Source organism: Haliaeetus albicilla, chromosome 3 (assembly GCF_947461875.1).
Source record: "Haliaeetus albicilla chromosome 3, bHalAlb1.1, whole genome shotgun sequence".
NCBI classification, from domain to species: Eukaryota; Metazoa; Chordata; class Aves; order Accipitriformes; family Accipitridae; genus Haliaeetus; species Haliaeetus albicilla.
In genome coordinates, this window is record NC_091485.1 from 41,982,673 (window position 1) to 41,997,957 (window position 15,285).

The 15,285-nt window shown below is 39.2% G+C and overlaps 1 protein-coding gene across 2 annotated transcripts in view; it reads left to right on the plus strand.

The window, feature by feature from the left end:
* Positions 1–15,285, plus strand: part of KCNB2 (potassium voltage-gated channel subfamily B member 2) — a 202,891-nt gene that overhangs the window by 13,625 nt on the left and 173,981 nt on the right. The window contains exon 2 of one of the 2 annotated variants that reach the window (XM_069779516.1): positions 1,988–2,672. In XM_069779516.1, the coding sequence (XP_069635617.1) occupies positions 2,094–2,672 (579 nt within the window). In that variant the 5' untranslated portion in view covers positions 1,988–2,093. The remainder of the gene's footprint in view (positions 1–1,987; positions 2,673–15,285) is intronic. The other variant, XM_069779517.1, reaches the window with a different exon arrangement.

A 15,285-nucleotide genomic window follows, 5' to 3' on the forward strand; every position in this document is an offset into this window, starting at 1 on the left:
ATATGACATTTATCTTTGCAAGTTAAGTTATCAGATTATCTTTTTCATGAATGAAGGTAAATGTTACAGGCTTAAACCCTTACGTAAATAGGCACAGAGGTGCTCTGCGTTGCACTGGGAGATGAGGAGGGAGCTTCACAGTGCAGTGCTGGAGGTAGGTTGGGAAGAGGCAGAATATTTTGACCCTTGTGTTTTTGAAGTAGGTTCAGCTTGACAGTGAAATTGCTAACATGGTGGTGTTTTGGGCTGTTGCCATCATGGGGGTTAACAAGACAATAAGTTGTGCACTCAACAACAACAACAACAACAAATCTGTAAATGTAAATATTAGTCTGGTGGGTAATTTTCCTTTTCCCTGATGTTTTGGATGTAGAAGTCTGTTAATACTTGTATCATACATGGCTGAGCCTTATTATTACTTTATCTGTTGGTGGAGGAACTTTTAAAGCTTACATATAATGAGGTCTAGTAATTTTAATTTTATACTAGCAACATAGTCAACACTGTCATAAGCATGTCAGATGACACGCTGAAATAATTATTTGTTTTTCCTGATACTTTTAGTAAAGGATTATTCTAGACCCTCACTGCTCTGGTGAGAATCTGGTCTTTGTGACCTTCTAATTCCCTTTCAGATTTTCACCTTTTTTTCACGGTGAGTTTTTACCCATTTTTTCTTGTGCCATCATGGTCCTCTAGTACAAATAGTTCTTCTCCCTCTCTGGTGTTTACCCCGATGTATTTATAGGTAACAAACCCTCCCATCACAACCTTCATGCTTACTCTGCAAAGAGGATCAAATTCTTTTTAATATCAAATGCTTTTTTAAAGCTGGAGTTACTTCACTGGGAAAAAAAAAAAAAAAAAAAAAAAAGACCAGACTGTTGAATTGTTGATTTGCAGAGAATGGGAGGAGATGTCAGCTCAGGGAAATTACTGAGGACTTTCCTACTTTGGAAGAGAAGGTTGTCTAAGCATTCTTAATAGTCTTCCCTTTGGGCCGAGATACCATTGCTAGGTTATTATTTAAGCACTGTGTCAGATAATTGACCATAGTAGAGGTGGTGTGTGGGTTTCCTTCCTGTTTGATAGTGATATTCCAGATTTGGTGACGAACAGCTGCACTTCAGAGTTCACTGAAGCACTAGGCACAGTGAGTGAGGATGCACTTGTGGATTATTAAAACTGAGCTTGCTGATTGCTGTCATGCAGTCATATCCCTGTAGCAACTTAAGAGGTGAACAAGAGAAGAGCCTTTTTGAGGAGTCAGGGAACAGTATGCACAGTCCTTACCTATATAACGTATATTACTGGTCAGTTGGCTGCAGAAGAGTTAGGATTCTTTTGAACTATTTGTAAAGAAATCAGCAGTGTCTGGTGCTAGAAAATTTGACTTGTCAGGATGGCAATTGAATTGTTTGATGAGTAACGTTTGGCCATGAAATAATACAGCAAATCAAGATGTGAGTTGGGAGAGGGAGGGAAGCAGTTTGGTTTCCCAGGAGATTATGTGCTCTAATTGTTTTATTCAGTTTCAGTATATCCCAAATTTGAATTTTGCAATAAAAGGGAAGCTAGCCTCTGTCTCACTTTTTCCTTATGGGTATCCCTACAATCTTTCCATTAGCACACCTCACAAATTAATTGGTAAGTAATCAGATTAAGCTAACATGGCTGCATCAGAAACTGATTAAAAAAACCCAAACAACAAACAAAGCAACAAAACCCCAAGTCCTCTGTACAAACTGTCACAGTTGATTTTCATGAATGCAGAAATTCCAGTGAATTTTTTCCTTTGCTTAAACATAGTCCTCTTAGCTGTTCCAGTTGTTCCAGTGGTTCTGTATACTACCACAAAAGAGTCTCACTGTAGAGAGAGCAAATTACCATCATTAAATTTTCATCTGCATATGAAAGCGTGGAAGGAGAGAGAGAGATTGGGGAATATATTGTACATTGCAATATTCTAACTTTTTGTCTTCTTTAGCTTCAGGAATGGAGCCGTCTTTCTGAAGAGGATTCTGCCCAAATATTTGTAGTCTCCAAGCTCATTCTCCTAAAGACTCTGGTGTTACAACTGCGTCTTTTTCAGAATGGCTGAGAAAGCTCCACCAGGAATCAACAAAAAGTCTTCAAGGTCCACCCTTTCTCTGCCTCCAGAACCAGTGGAGATCATTAGGAGCAAAGCCTGCTCGCGGAGAGTTAAAATAAATGTTGGTGGGCTCAACCATGAAGTGCTGTGGAGGACTTTGGACAGACTTCCAAGGACACGATTAGGAAAGCTCAGAGACTGCAATACTCATGAATCTCTGCTAGAAGTATGTGATGACTATAATCTAAATGAAAATGAATATTTTTTTGATCGACACCCAGGGGCTTTCACTTCCATTTTGAATTTCTACAGGACAGGGAAACTACATATGATGGAAGAAATGTGTGCTCTTTCTTTTGGCCAGGAGCTTGATTACTGGGGGATTGATGAGATATATTTAGAATCTTGCTGCCAGGCAAGGTATCATCAAAAGAAAGAGCAGATGAATGAGGAGCTGAGGAGAGAGGCAGAGACAATGCGAGAGAGAGAAGGGGAAGAGTTTGATAATACCTGCTGCCCAGAGAAAAGGAAGAAGCTCTGGGACTTGCTGGAGAAACCCAACTCATCCGTGGCAGCAAAGGTAAGGTAAACAGTAGGCTTAACGCAAAGACAGTAGAAAACGTTTTCATAAGCCATGTATCTGACATGCAGGAATCAACAACTTTCACTAAAATATTTAGAGAAAAGAAGAATCTAAAAATCTACATATCATGAAGTGAGTATACCCAAATATGTCCTAAAACCCACTGAAATCAGCAGAAGGAATCCTGTTGACTTCAGTTGATTTTAGGCAACTGCTGCACTTTACTGTTGTTGAATATAATCAGAAACATCTGTGCATTTGTTAATGGACTTCATATTAAATGCTTCGATGAAAATACAGCCAGAGAGCACTACCTACTTTTCTGTTAGAAAAGCATTTGGTTATGAGAAACATACATTTCAGTATTGCTACTTGTCCTATTACAGGCATTGCATAAGTGTGGTATCAGTGTCTCTTGAGGTGTGCTGGACAGGTTATCAAAGAATAGTGTCAACAGCCGCTGTTTGGCATGGTTTTACATTGAGCAAGGATTGCAGTATGTCTTCTCTTATCCTACATTTTTGTGATCAACAGTTAGAGTGTTCTGTAGAAAGTATTAAAATATATATATATGTCTGTATGTATGCATATATATGTATATAAACAAGTATAGACATATAAAAACACACACATACATACACATATATATCTATATGTAAAATTTGTATATATTCAGGCAGAAATGCGGGAACATTCAGATGAAGCCTTGTTCCAGTACCGCTGTCTTCAAACAGGCAAGCTGGCAAAAGTCTCACTGATGCAGTGGAAAACTTTTCCCTTGTTAGGGAAGCGGGACTGCACACACAGGTGTTGGTACTGCTATTTAAAAGGAAGATTTTCTTGCTTCTTGAGGAACGTCATTGTTCTATTTGTGATGTGAGGTACTATTTAATGTGAGGTAAATTGTGGAAGCTTGTTTCCAGTTTGAACCTCTCTGAGCAAAAATGTTCAGTGTTCAGATGTTCATGTCAAGCTTAACTGTGGCTTTATTTTCTTCTGTTGTTGATTTGTTATTGGATGCAACGCTATTGGACTTAGGTAAGTATTAAAATATGATGGTGGAATGGACAAAAACCAGAATCCTGGCAAAGATTTTTCTTGCGATAGCAACTTCTTACTGTTGCAGTGCAATACACAATTTTTTTTTAGTTTAGTTTTCTCTTGTGGGCTGCCTAACTATTTAAGCAAGGACTCACTTTTGTAAAAAAAAATATTTATTGTGCCAGAATATAATGTTCATAGCTGGAATAAAAGCTTATAGGAGAAAAAAGAAAGTATTCAGAATATTTTAGAAAACAATATGAATACATTTTCTGCTTCTGAGATACATATTCTAGGCCATATGTTCCTCTCCAGGAGAAAGAGCAGAGGGGAAGCAGATGGGCGTAAGTTGTGCCAAAAAGGGTTCAGGGAGGCTGTGTTACACACTGCGATCCCCTGGTACAAGCTAGCATCCATCAGTGCCCCCAGCACTTTTGTGACACAGCTGCTACACAGCCTGCAGGAGTCAGGGACCAGCTTCTCAGTCCTCCACGGCTTGAAACATCACTGATGTGGTCTGTAACAGACCTCTCCTCCTCCCGGACCCAGGCGGGAGGAGCAACCCGCGGAGCCACGTGGCTGGGACACGCTGTGGCCAAGCCGGGAGCTCGCTCGGCCATAGGCGCTGCCTCGGCTACATCTCACACCATACCCATCAGGCAGAGGTGAGGGGAGAGAAGACCCAAGTGTTTGTTTGTGGAATCTTTTTTTTTTTTTTTTTTTTTTAACATGGAAAAGAAGGCAATTGCCTATAGGGCTTGAGACACATCCTAAGACTAGGTAGGAGTCAACACATTAAGATGGACCAGATGAATAGGGTGAAACTAAAATACTGATTCTTAGGTTCTTTGCCTGTGACTCACATTCATTCTTTTGCTTGGGGGATAAATGCAGAAATACAGGACGGTTAAACTTGCATGAATGCTTGCCATTGACCGAACTCTTCTCAAGACTTAACAGTGCCCTGTCATGGATTTGCTTGAAAGGAGTTATGCCAACTCTGAGCTTTTAAGAAAATCCCCCTTTGGCCATTGAAGCTGGATTTCTCCTCAGGTTTCTCAAATGAAAGCGGCCATTTCTTTCATTTCCCAAGATGTCTAAATATTTATTTTTTACCTTTTTATTTCCCTTTTTCCTCATCTCCTGGTTTGATTGATTGGTTATAGTTCTATGCTTTCTTGCTACAGGGAGTTTCACATTGCGCTTATATACATGTTGCAGTGGTTTTCATTATTTCAATTGCCTTCTGTCTAATTCCATTTGATGTGGTTTCTGTGATTCTAGCAACTGGAAGTCATCGTGTTACATGCACTCAGTTTCTCTTTGTAGCAACCCTCAGTCTGTAAATACATATATGAGCCAAAACTATAGTCAGATACACCTATGGCATCTCAAAGACGGCTGTGGAAACTTGACTGAATGACATAAAGGAGAGCAAAAACTGTTGCAGCACATTGAGACTTGGGGAACATAAGCAAAGAAGCAGAGTTGCATGTAAAACAAGGTATGCTGGAATCAGGTGGATGTACTTCCAAACAGTCTGGAGTCATCACAGGCTGCGTTAGGCTCTGTGGCAAGGTTTTATCTGAAGTGTTTGGGTAACATCACTTTCGTATTTCTCATTTTTTGTTCGGTTATGTAGTAAGGTGCTAGTTTGTCCTGAAACAAGAGGCAGAACCATCTCCTTTCATCTGTAGCAGTAGAAAGGATGGTGGGATTTTGAGAGTGGGAAGTTGGGAACCAAATGAGGAAATATTACTGCGTTAGGCTCTGTGGCAAGGTTTTATCTGAAGTGTTTGGGTAACATCACTTTCGTATTTCTCATTTTTTGTTCGGTTATGTAGTAAGGTGCTAGTTTGTCCTGAAACAAGAGGCAGAACCATCTTCTTTCATCTGTAGCAGCAGAAAGGATGGTGGAATTTTGAGAGTGGGAAGTTGGGAACCAAATGAGGAAATATTACCGTGAAGCCTCGAATTCAAATATTTGCTCCCTTTTGAACTTCTATAGAAAGAGATGAAACCATGCTAATGTGCATAGCTGTCCTACAGATGCCTCTCAATCGTTCAGATCATGCATAGCACCCAAGCAGTTGACAGGAACAACTTGCTTTTTAATCCCTTTCACGTAAAAGATTAGGAATGAGAGATAAACACTCAGGTGTGGTTTTGGTATGTGGCTGTGTCTTGCCACTTCTTGATTCTGCTAAGATCCCTTCTAGGTCTGATCCAAAGCTTACTGAATTAAGGGGCAGTCCTGCTTTGGATTAGGCATCTCAGGAAAAATACTGCTCCCTTTGAGGTCAATGAAGGTTTGCCATTGAATTCACTTACAGCAAGGTGAGACACAACAAAGTGACAGCATATGAGCAGCAGGTATTTTACAGGTTCTGTGACAATAAATAGGAGAGAGCAAGAAGGATGTGGGGCAAGAAATGAAAACTATGGTTAGCTAGTAAGAAAGGAATATTGTAGGTCAAGTACTGTTGCACAATACAGGCACACTTTACTATGTGAGGTTTTTTTAATTTTAGTAAATGCAGGTGTGCTCCTCATCTCAGTCACCAATGAATATACTCTAGGCACAGCAGTTCTTGCTTAGTCCTCACCCCAGCAAAGCTCTCTGTGAATTCAGTAGAGGTCTTAATGAAGGAATACAGGATTTGCCTAGATTTTCCCGTGTTCTCATTCATAAACTTTTTAAGCAGCATTAAGACAAAGATGTCCAGAAGTTTGGCCATTTCAGACATGCACAGTGACATGACATGAGAAGCAGTGCTGGGATTTATGAAGAATGTGAATTTTGTGTATTCTACATCTCAGAGAATTCCCAAAGCCTGGTCCCCAAGCCACAGAGTTTTGCGAGAGTCTGGCATTCTTTGATTCAGAGTAACGTCTGAGTTTTTAGACTAGGCATTTATTTATACTTATTGTGTAACCAGTATTTTGTGAAAACTCCATTTGAAAAAAGTTGTTTTACTAATGCATAGTGAAGCAAAACCAAAACAAAAACTTATTACTAAACTTTATGGCAGAGGGGTCTGAAGCAGAATAGACCTTCTCCAGAGTGGGGTCATGGTACATCTGTTTCTCTCCAGAAAAGTCTTCTCTTTCACCTTAGAGTTTTTCACCAGAAAGTAAAAAACACTCATCAGTGGTCTTCCAGTTACAGTTGCTGGACCTATAACAGCCTCCTTAGAGCAGTAGCAGCTCTGACCAACCTATCAGTGGTATGAAAGTCCTCAACAGATACCAGAATGAGCATTGATTTCAGTGGATGTGAATTGACTGCAGCTGGATTGCATAAGTACTTACAGTTCAGCACCTTGCTGAACTGGGATATTAAGGATGAACCTAGCTGAGCTGATGCCTTTTTAACTACATCTATGTTCTATTGTTCTGTGCAGTGCACTTAAAATCAGAGGAGCCTTACTTTGGAACAACTGTGAATCAAGTGAACCCATAAATTTAATGTTTCTTTCAAAGTGTTAATGCACGAGCTCTTCCTTTCATTCTTGTTTATAGAATTCAAGAGCCTGGTTCTTTTCTCACACTTGTTTTAGATTGATGAAACTCATTTGGACTAAATCCTAAATAAATATGGAATGTGTCTAGTGCAGATGATCTACTATAGAGTGAATGAGGTCAGAAATAAGTGGAATACCTAGGAGAAATGGAAAGCCTATGTCTGCCTAAAGATATCTGACATTGACTCAATCACCTTTTATCTACAAGAGTGTAAGTGCCTTACAGCAATATTATCAATAAATATCACTTAGATTTTCCATTTGGTATTTTATATCACAGGTTGGCCCTTTGGATGCAACTGGAGAGTAATTGCTTGGGATTGATTCTACAGGTCTTTCTTGTCCAAGTCATTCTTTCTCACATGAATATTTCCTTAAAGCTCAGTGTGACTATTAATTGATCAAGTATAAAAGGTAGTATAAATAATTTAAGTCACTGGTCAGTCACACTCTGTCCTTGATTTTTTGCATAACCCCTGTTGATGTACGTATGCAAGAGGATAAAATATTGGCTTTTCTGGCTCTGCAGCATGGAGTTTACCTTCTTTAAAGTTATGTGAAACCTGATGGGGTTGGAAGTGTTCTCTGTTAATTCTATTTGTTTCACTGCATGGCTCATTTGTCCTTATTTTATTTTGTTGATTTCTTTTTTCTCGGGGTTTGTTTTCTGAGGGTTTTTTTTTGCTTTGCATTACTGACTGTAGCATGAGTATTCCTCCTTTGTGAAAAGCACGCTTATTTATCAGCTAACTAGTGGATTGTGGATTACAGAAGGTATAATTATCCCAAGCCTGACTGGAAATCGTGAGGAGTTTGTGTGCTGCATTCAGTAACTAATCCCCTAGGTGAAAAAATTCCTTTGAAAAAAAAAAGAAGCATGAAAGAGGAGATTCAGGCCACTGATACTTATTTAGCTACCAGGTGCATTATGCCTAGGCTTGCGACAATGACTTGCCAAGAAAGGACACACCTATTATATGTTAGGGGCCTGATTTTTATTTTCCGTAGGTCTGTTTTATATATAATTCACACTGACTCTCATACCTATTTAGACTTTGTAGAGCAGCTTAAGTCTTGGGGTAAATGCAAATTAGTAGAGTCATTATGCATGACTTCAGAACAGAGCTGAGTGTCATATAAGACATTTCAGTATTCCTTTGCAAGTCCTTATAAATTATCTCCTAGATTGTCACACAGTGTTCATTCAGGGGTGAACACTAATTAATGGTATACCACTGGTTCTTTTGGGGTTGAACGTCACATCATATATGCTCAGAGGACTTTAGGAAACTTTTAACTGCTTGGTTGTATTGCGAAGAAGAGCTATCACACATAGAAAAGTGTGTGCCAACAGCTGACTGCACTAAGAATATTGAAGCATTCAAGTGAAAGAAATACTTTTTGTTAGGTTTACATCCTTTGTTATGTTATATGAACAAAACACTTTTCTTGCTTATGTCCTCTTCTCAGTTTAGGTTTACATGTTCTGTGTCATCCTGAGTTTGTAAACATTTCTCCCTACAAAAGCTTATATTCTATGTGCTTTCCCATCTAACTATAGACCAAGGATGAAGATGACAGAGAATTAAGGCCGTCTCTTTTTTAAAGTGTGAGGAATGGCGAGGAATGGCTTTTGTACTATTTTAATTCCCACAAGTTTTTGTATTGTATATAGTATACCTCAGAGTGTGATAACATTCATTGAAGATAAGTAGTATTTTCTAGCTGATGTGTGGGTTGAACTGTTTGACCTCTGGTTGCAACTTATTTTGGGGGGGAATCCTGTTATAAGCCTTTATTTGAATGTACTACCAGGGATGTTATAGTTTGCATTGTCACTCCCAATACTTTAAAGAAAGACATTTGTCTGCTGAAACTTAAGTTATGGTGAAGCACAGAGGATGGTCACTGGTAATAAATATGTATCTTCATCTCACCATCGTTTCTGACCAGGACACTTATTACCTCTCTTTGCTTTTAAGGTGAAGTTATTTTTTGTGCCAAATAATAAAGTCTGTCAATGTGACTGTAAGACAAAGAGATTATATTTGATCCTAGTCATTTATATTTAATAACTAAAGTGTTTTAATGTCTTGAATGATAAGTGAATATATTGTTTTTCGATAGATATTATATCAAGGAACACAGTAGACTGACAGTAGTTAATTGATTTTGTTTTAAGAGCTTGTATATGCTCACTGCCGAGTTGGTCATTAAAAGATTATTTACCTTCTTTATACTTCGTATATGAAGTATCATGTAACCCATGATTCAGCACTTTTGGTCAGCCTAAGTATCATGGGAATAGAGCTACCATCTGATCTGTCTTGCTCCAGAGGTGTTTAATACCTCAGTTACATACGGGTTCCCTCCAGCCCTGAGATCTTACCTGTGGTGTGCTGAAAGGTCTTGCTGTAAACTTATTAAAAGAACTTACTAAAAACTACTATTGGAATAATATGAGTAAAATGTCCTTTGAACTGACCTGTTTATTATTGACACTTATTTCTCAGTAAATCAGATGCTGAAATTTTGGAAGCAGTGCTAGGGGCAAAGATGCAGTGACTCATATTCAGACAATCACCGGCTTCAAGCACTGGCACCAGGGAATATCCCTGTTCATTGTATGAACAGAGGGAAGGGATCTTTCCTTCCTGGAGCTGTGAGGAGGGGCTTCACTGACTCTGGTTTTATGGATACATTAAGGAAAATTAAAAAGGACTCATGGTGAGTCTCGTTAAAGGGGGAAAGAACGTGAGAATAATTATTTTAAAAATTGGGGAAATCCATTCTCCATATTTGGAATAAGATCTAATTGGTAACGTTTTGCAAAACAAAGTTTTAAAGTAATGGCTAGAGTGTGCCTGCACTTGTGACACTGTTCACAGCATCACAGAGTAGCTCTTGCACAGAGAAACATGCTAGGATTTAGAATATACGCGATTACAGTGAATTAGCAGCAGGTACAATCTGCATGAGAATAGCTATCCTTTGCCATAATGGATAGAGAGCATTATTCCAATTTATCCCAGCCCCATGTGTCCTTCTTAAGTTAGGAGAGCAACTTAACTCTACGATGACTGCTTTTTTTACCACTGCTCATATCCTTTTTTATATAGCTGTTACCATAAATTGAGTATAGACCAGCATCAATTGTGTATACCTTTTAAAATATGTACTGCAGTATTTCTGGTTAGGATGGTAATGTTTTGTGCATTACAGCATGCCCCTCAGTAACATCAGAGGCATCTCACAAGCTGGATTTTCAGCTGTGACATGTCACTTAAGCTGTGTCATGCCTGAGTGGACAAACCAGGGTGTTGTGCCTTTCCCTTCACCCAGAGGCAGATCGTATGTCCTAAAAATGTTGCATTTCCGTTCCATGTTTTCATAAGCAGCTGCCAGTGCATTGTCTTCTCTCATGTAAGATATTTGGAAACAATCAGATGTCAGGGAGATACACTAATAAATTAAATGATGTGAAGGTGATGTTATTTGAAGGATTATTCAGACCAAATCTGTTGGAAGCAAAGGGCTGCACTTACTGTCTGGATGAACAGGCTCCGTCGTGCTTTTGTAAAGCTGAGAGCAAAACAAATCTATATGATAACCTGCAAACTGTCCTTTCTGTTTGAGTTTCTGATTTTGTTGCAAGATGTAGAAGAGCAAAAAACTGCTCCGAAGTGACCAGGAAGCCAAAGAGATTTCTGCACGTTACTTATTTCAGAAAAAAACCATGGTATTTATCATGACATACAGCAGACTAGTGAGTTTTCTATTTGATGAAGATATGTGAATATTTGACGCGTAGCACTGAAGCCCAGGTCCTTTGAGGGAATATTGAAGACAAGCATGTGACACTGGCACAGCTGTTTCAAAGTGACTTTGAGATCAAAAAAGTATCCCAGTAGAGTCTTTTTATGAAGCCACCACAGTCTGGTCTTTACGTGCCTTGGTAACTCTCTCTTTGGGGAGGCATGCAACAAGGCCAGGTTTTCAGGTGAGTTAAGTAAGTATATTTCCATTTAAGTGTATTTGATTTGCACTGGTTGGGACCCAGACAACAGCCCTATATTTGAAGTTGTTTGGTTAAGTGTACAGTATCCTTTCCACATGAATGTTATGGCATTATGAGTGAGCGAATACCTGTACTCCACATACCATACCGGAGACAGTTCTAGTATTTTTGAGCAACAATGGAAAGGGGCAAGTTGTCTTTGAAAAGGACACTTAAGCACTGTAACCATTAAGTCTACATAGTAACAAACTAGCCCTTATTTCCAAAAAGTGTGTTTGGGGTTGTTAGAGCTTTTAGTCATGCATATCCTATGTGTAAGTACATAGAAAACTGACAGCTGAGCCTTTTTTTGTTAAACTCACAATATTGCACAACGAGAAGATGTGTGAGATAGTGGAAGCAATCAGAGCAGTGGTTTTCTCTCAGTACTTAAGCACCTACAAACTGCCTCAATCATATTTGCTGAATTTTCAAGTCATCTTGCAGCTACTTGTTATAAATATTCATACAGGATTCTTCTAAAATGGAAGGAAAGGCAGGACCCAGAACACAGGATGCAAACCTGAAGTCTGAGGAAATTTTTATCTGAATGGCAAGGTGAACTCCAGGTCGGGCGACTCTTAGCTGATCTGTGAGGCTCAGCTTCATTCCTCACTGAGAACCTTTTATGTCTGCTGCTTGTGGGAAATGGTGGTGTGTTCCCCTAAGCGCCTGCCTAAAAACTGGCACTTCACTGGACTAATAAAAAAGCCTTCTAGGATTATCTAAGCTTTTCTGTTCTAGCCTCTAAAAGGCAAGTTAAATAAAAGTCCAACAGGAGCAAAGTTCTTCACAAAACAGCCCTGAAAGGGAGACCTTTTTTTTTCCAGAGCAGTAATGAGCTTCACTGCAGGACACCGGACTGGGGCACATTTGTTAGCCAGGGTTCGGTGTCTTCACTCATCTTTCATTGGGTCCCTCCTGATGCAACCGCAAGGGTTAGACATTGCTTTAAATAGCTCAGGTATGGCACATGCCAGAGCTGTCCCAAGGACAGCCAAGTCGCAGTGACAGTTTCAGGTGTCACTGGCCACTTGCAGAATGCCCCATTGGAAGGGGTGGCTGCTGGCATGCTTTGGGACAGTCCAGCTTGCCTTGATTTAATATATTGTTAGAGGTGGTATTTTTGGTGAACTCCTGAGATGGTCTCATTTTTTGTACTTCTTCAGTCAATCAGGTTTCTGTGACAGACAACAAGAGCATCAAGTTTTGTTTACAAACTCATATTCACACAGTTTCTTTCCCAAGCACTGTAATCTCCTTTTGAATTGATTACTGAAGGCTCCTCAGGTGATCTGTCTGTTCTGCTTTACTGAAGCGTCTACCATTGTGTTTGGCTTGCTTTGGGGAAGGTTTTTCTGGAGAACAGTGGATATTGCTAAATTAAAGTAGTTAAGGTAGTTCTTTTGCAGACTGCAAGAGATCATCTAAAAGTGTTACAGGCTTGTTCTGAGAAGAACTGGGAACTCATTTCCATTTCTATTATTTTCACAAAGCCTTTATATTTTCGTATATTATCTTTTTAAAATTTTGATGTAAATGCTTTTGTGGAGTTAAATGCCATTTGAAAAAACTGTTCCAGAAGTATCTTGGTCTGTGGTCTATGTGTGTATGCATGTAAATACATTTTGTGAGATGATAGCACATAAAAACTTGGCTAGTGACCCTGAATTGTCAAAACACTGACATTGACTTCAGAGTGCTTTAGACCATTCCTACCAGCATTTAGCACAGAAAGGAAAAATTGAAGCAGGAGGGACAAACAACTTAGACATAATTTAGAGCTGAGGCTGTAAGTTTGGGATGTATCTGATCAGAAGTCTGTTCTGTACTTAGCAGCCCTTCAGGCCAGCATGGTACAGTTTAGTCTCTTTACTGGCGATACGTAAGGTAATTGCAGGAATGGTGAGCTCTTGCAATACAGTGGCAGGAATTATAACTAGCCACTTCTGCATCTCCAACTCAGATGGCTGGAAGCCCACTTAAAGCTCTGGGAATGGGTAAGCCATGCTCATGAATCCAAAATGAGGACCAAAAGCCTGGAGTCATTTTGAGATGCTTCTACTGTTTTCCCCCGTGTCCTGGCAGAACACTTAATCACCCCTCAGACTGAGTACAGGTGGCTTCTCATGCCATTCCTTTGGCCCGTGACCTGCATATGGTCAGCATTTTTTTTTTTTCATCTTATGATTCAAGATTTTCTATGTCGTTTTACAGTCTGTTACCTAACTGCAAGTCTGCACAGTGCAATTTGCTGCATTTGACAGTGTTTAGCTGAGTGAGGTCAGGAGAGTGGCACCAGGTCCATGAGAGAGCTGGTTCCTCAGGAGGTAAGCCATGAGATTGAAGGTCCTGTGGATCACCTTGATGAGCAACTTGTGTGTTGGGAAAAAAAGAATGCTTCTTCAGACAGGATTAGAAATCTAGATTGGTGTTCTGTTACTTTAATAAATGATATGTGAAGGCTTGAAGTTGAAGACAGAAGGATGGTGTGGTTTCATGCTAGGGTGAAGTTCATTATAAAAGGAATTATAATCTGAGAAAACTCCCAGTTATTTTTTACAAGAAATAGAATAAGAAATCCCTACACTTCTACTGTTCATTCTGTCAAAGGTCAATAAATGATATGGGAAAAAAAGCTGAACAGAGCTGACCAATTATTTTAGAAGGATACAAGCTAAATCCTTTGAATGGAATGCTAAGTAACAGAGTTTCTCTGGGTCTTTAAAATGTTTTTTAAGTAGACTTCAAAGCAGTAAAACAAAGGGAAAAAAAACCTTTGTAAGTTGATTTATAAGGCCACTAGAGTGGCCTGTTAGGAAATTGCAGAGAGAGTGATGTAAATGCTTGCCCTTTCTCTTCACGTGTCAGTTAACAGGCATAGTGGTTAGGGGATGGATTAGATGCAGTTATTGGTGAAAAAGTCCCCTGCCCCCTTGGCTGAATATTAGGACATCCTAGTGAGCACTCAGAAATGAAACATTTTCACTAGAAATATTTTCACTCCACCAACTCTGGTAGTGGATGTGTGTCCTAGTCCCATTTTAGCCCTATGCACTGAGTTTCTTGCTTCTCTTCAGGACTGTATTCTCGTAAGAGAAGGTGGGTGCGCCATGAAAAATTAACTGAGGAATCTCACCCAGAGAGGAAAATGAAGATATGAAGATGTAAAGTTCTGAAAAAACAGTAGCTGAGAAAAGGAAGGAAGGAAGGAAGGAAGAAAAAGGAAGGAAGGAAGAAAAAGAAAGAAAGAAAGAAAGAAAGAAGATACTTTTAATAGAAAACAACTTGTTTAGCTGTAAAAATATCCCTAGCAAATTTCAACCAGCCTGAAGTCTGCTCCAATTGTCAAATCATTCACATTTGTTATGATTCTGTTTGGCCATTTTTAAGTGAGAAAATTCAGCCCAGTATCACAGGTGTACAGATAGGAGCAATTTCTTCATTGCTCATTGCATTTAGTTTCTTATGGTAAATACTGTATTTTATAAATACTTTTGCTAGCCAACATTTGAACCTCAGGTCAATCCTTATACGTGCATCAGTGAACCTGATACTAGTTTATTGTAATCTGAATTTTAGGTTGATATATTCTGCTGCCCGATGGTGAAGTTGGTGTGGACGGATTTCATTCTAAGCTGCATATGGAAAATTAACCCCAAATGCTGTAGCTGCTGCAATAACAGTGAAATGGTGAATAATTCGTCTTAGCTTGTCAGTAGCTTCTTCAGTCTGTTGAATTCAGGAAGAATCAATGAGGTTTGTTACATACTTGTATGTGTAGTTTTGAGTGAAATAAGTACATTGAAGAGAGAGTTTTTTAACTAGAGTAGCTAACAGAGATGAGAGATCTTGGGCTGAAGGATAATCTGCTTGATGAGTGTATTATAGAGAGAATAGATGAGGTTAGACGTGCTCTTTAGGAAGTATTCTTAGTACTTGTTAACACCAGCAGCGATGGAATGGCGGGACAAGTCTTACTACAATG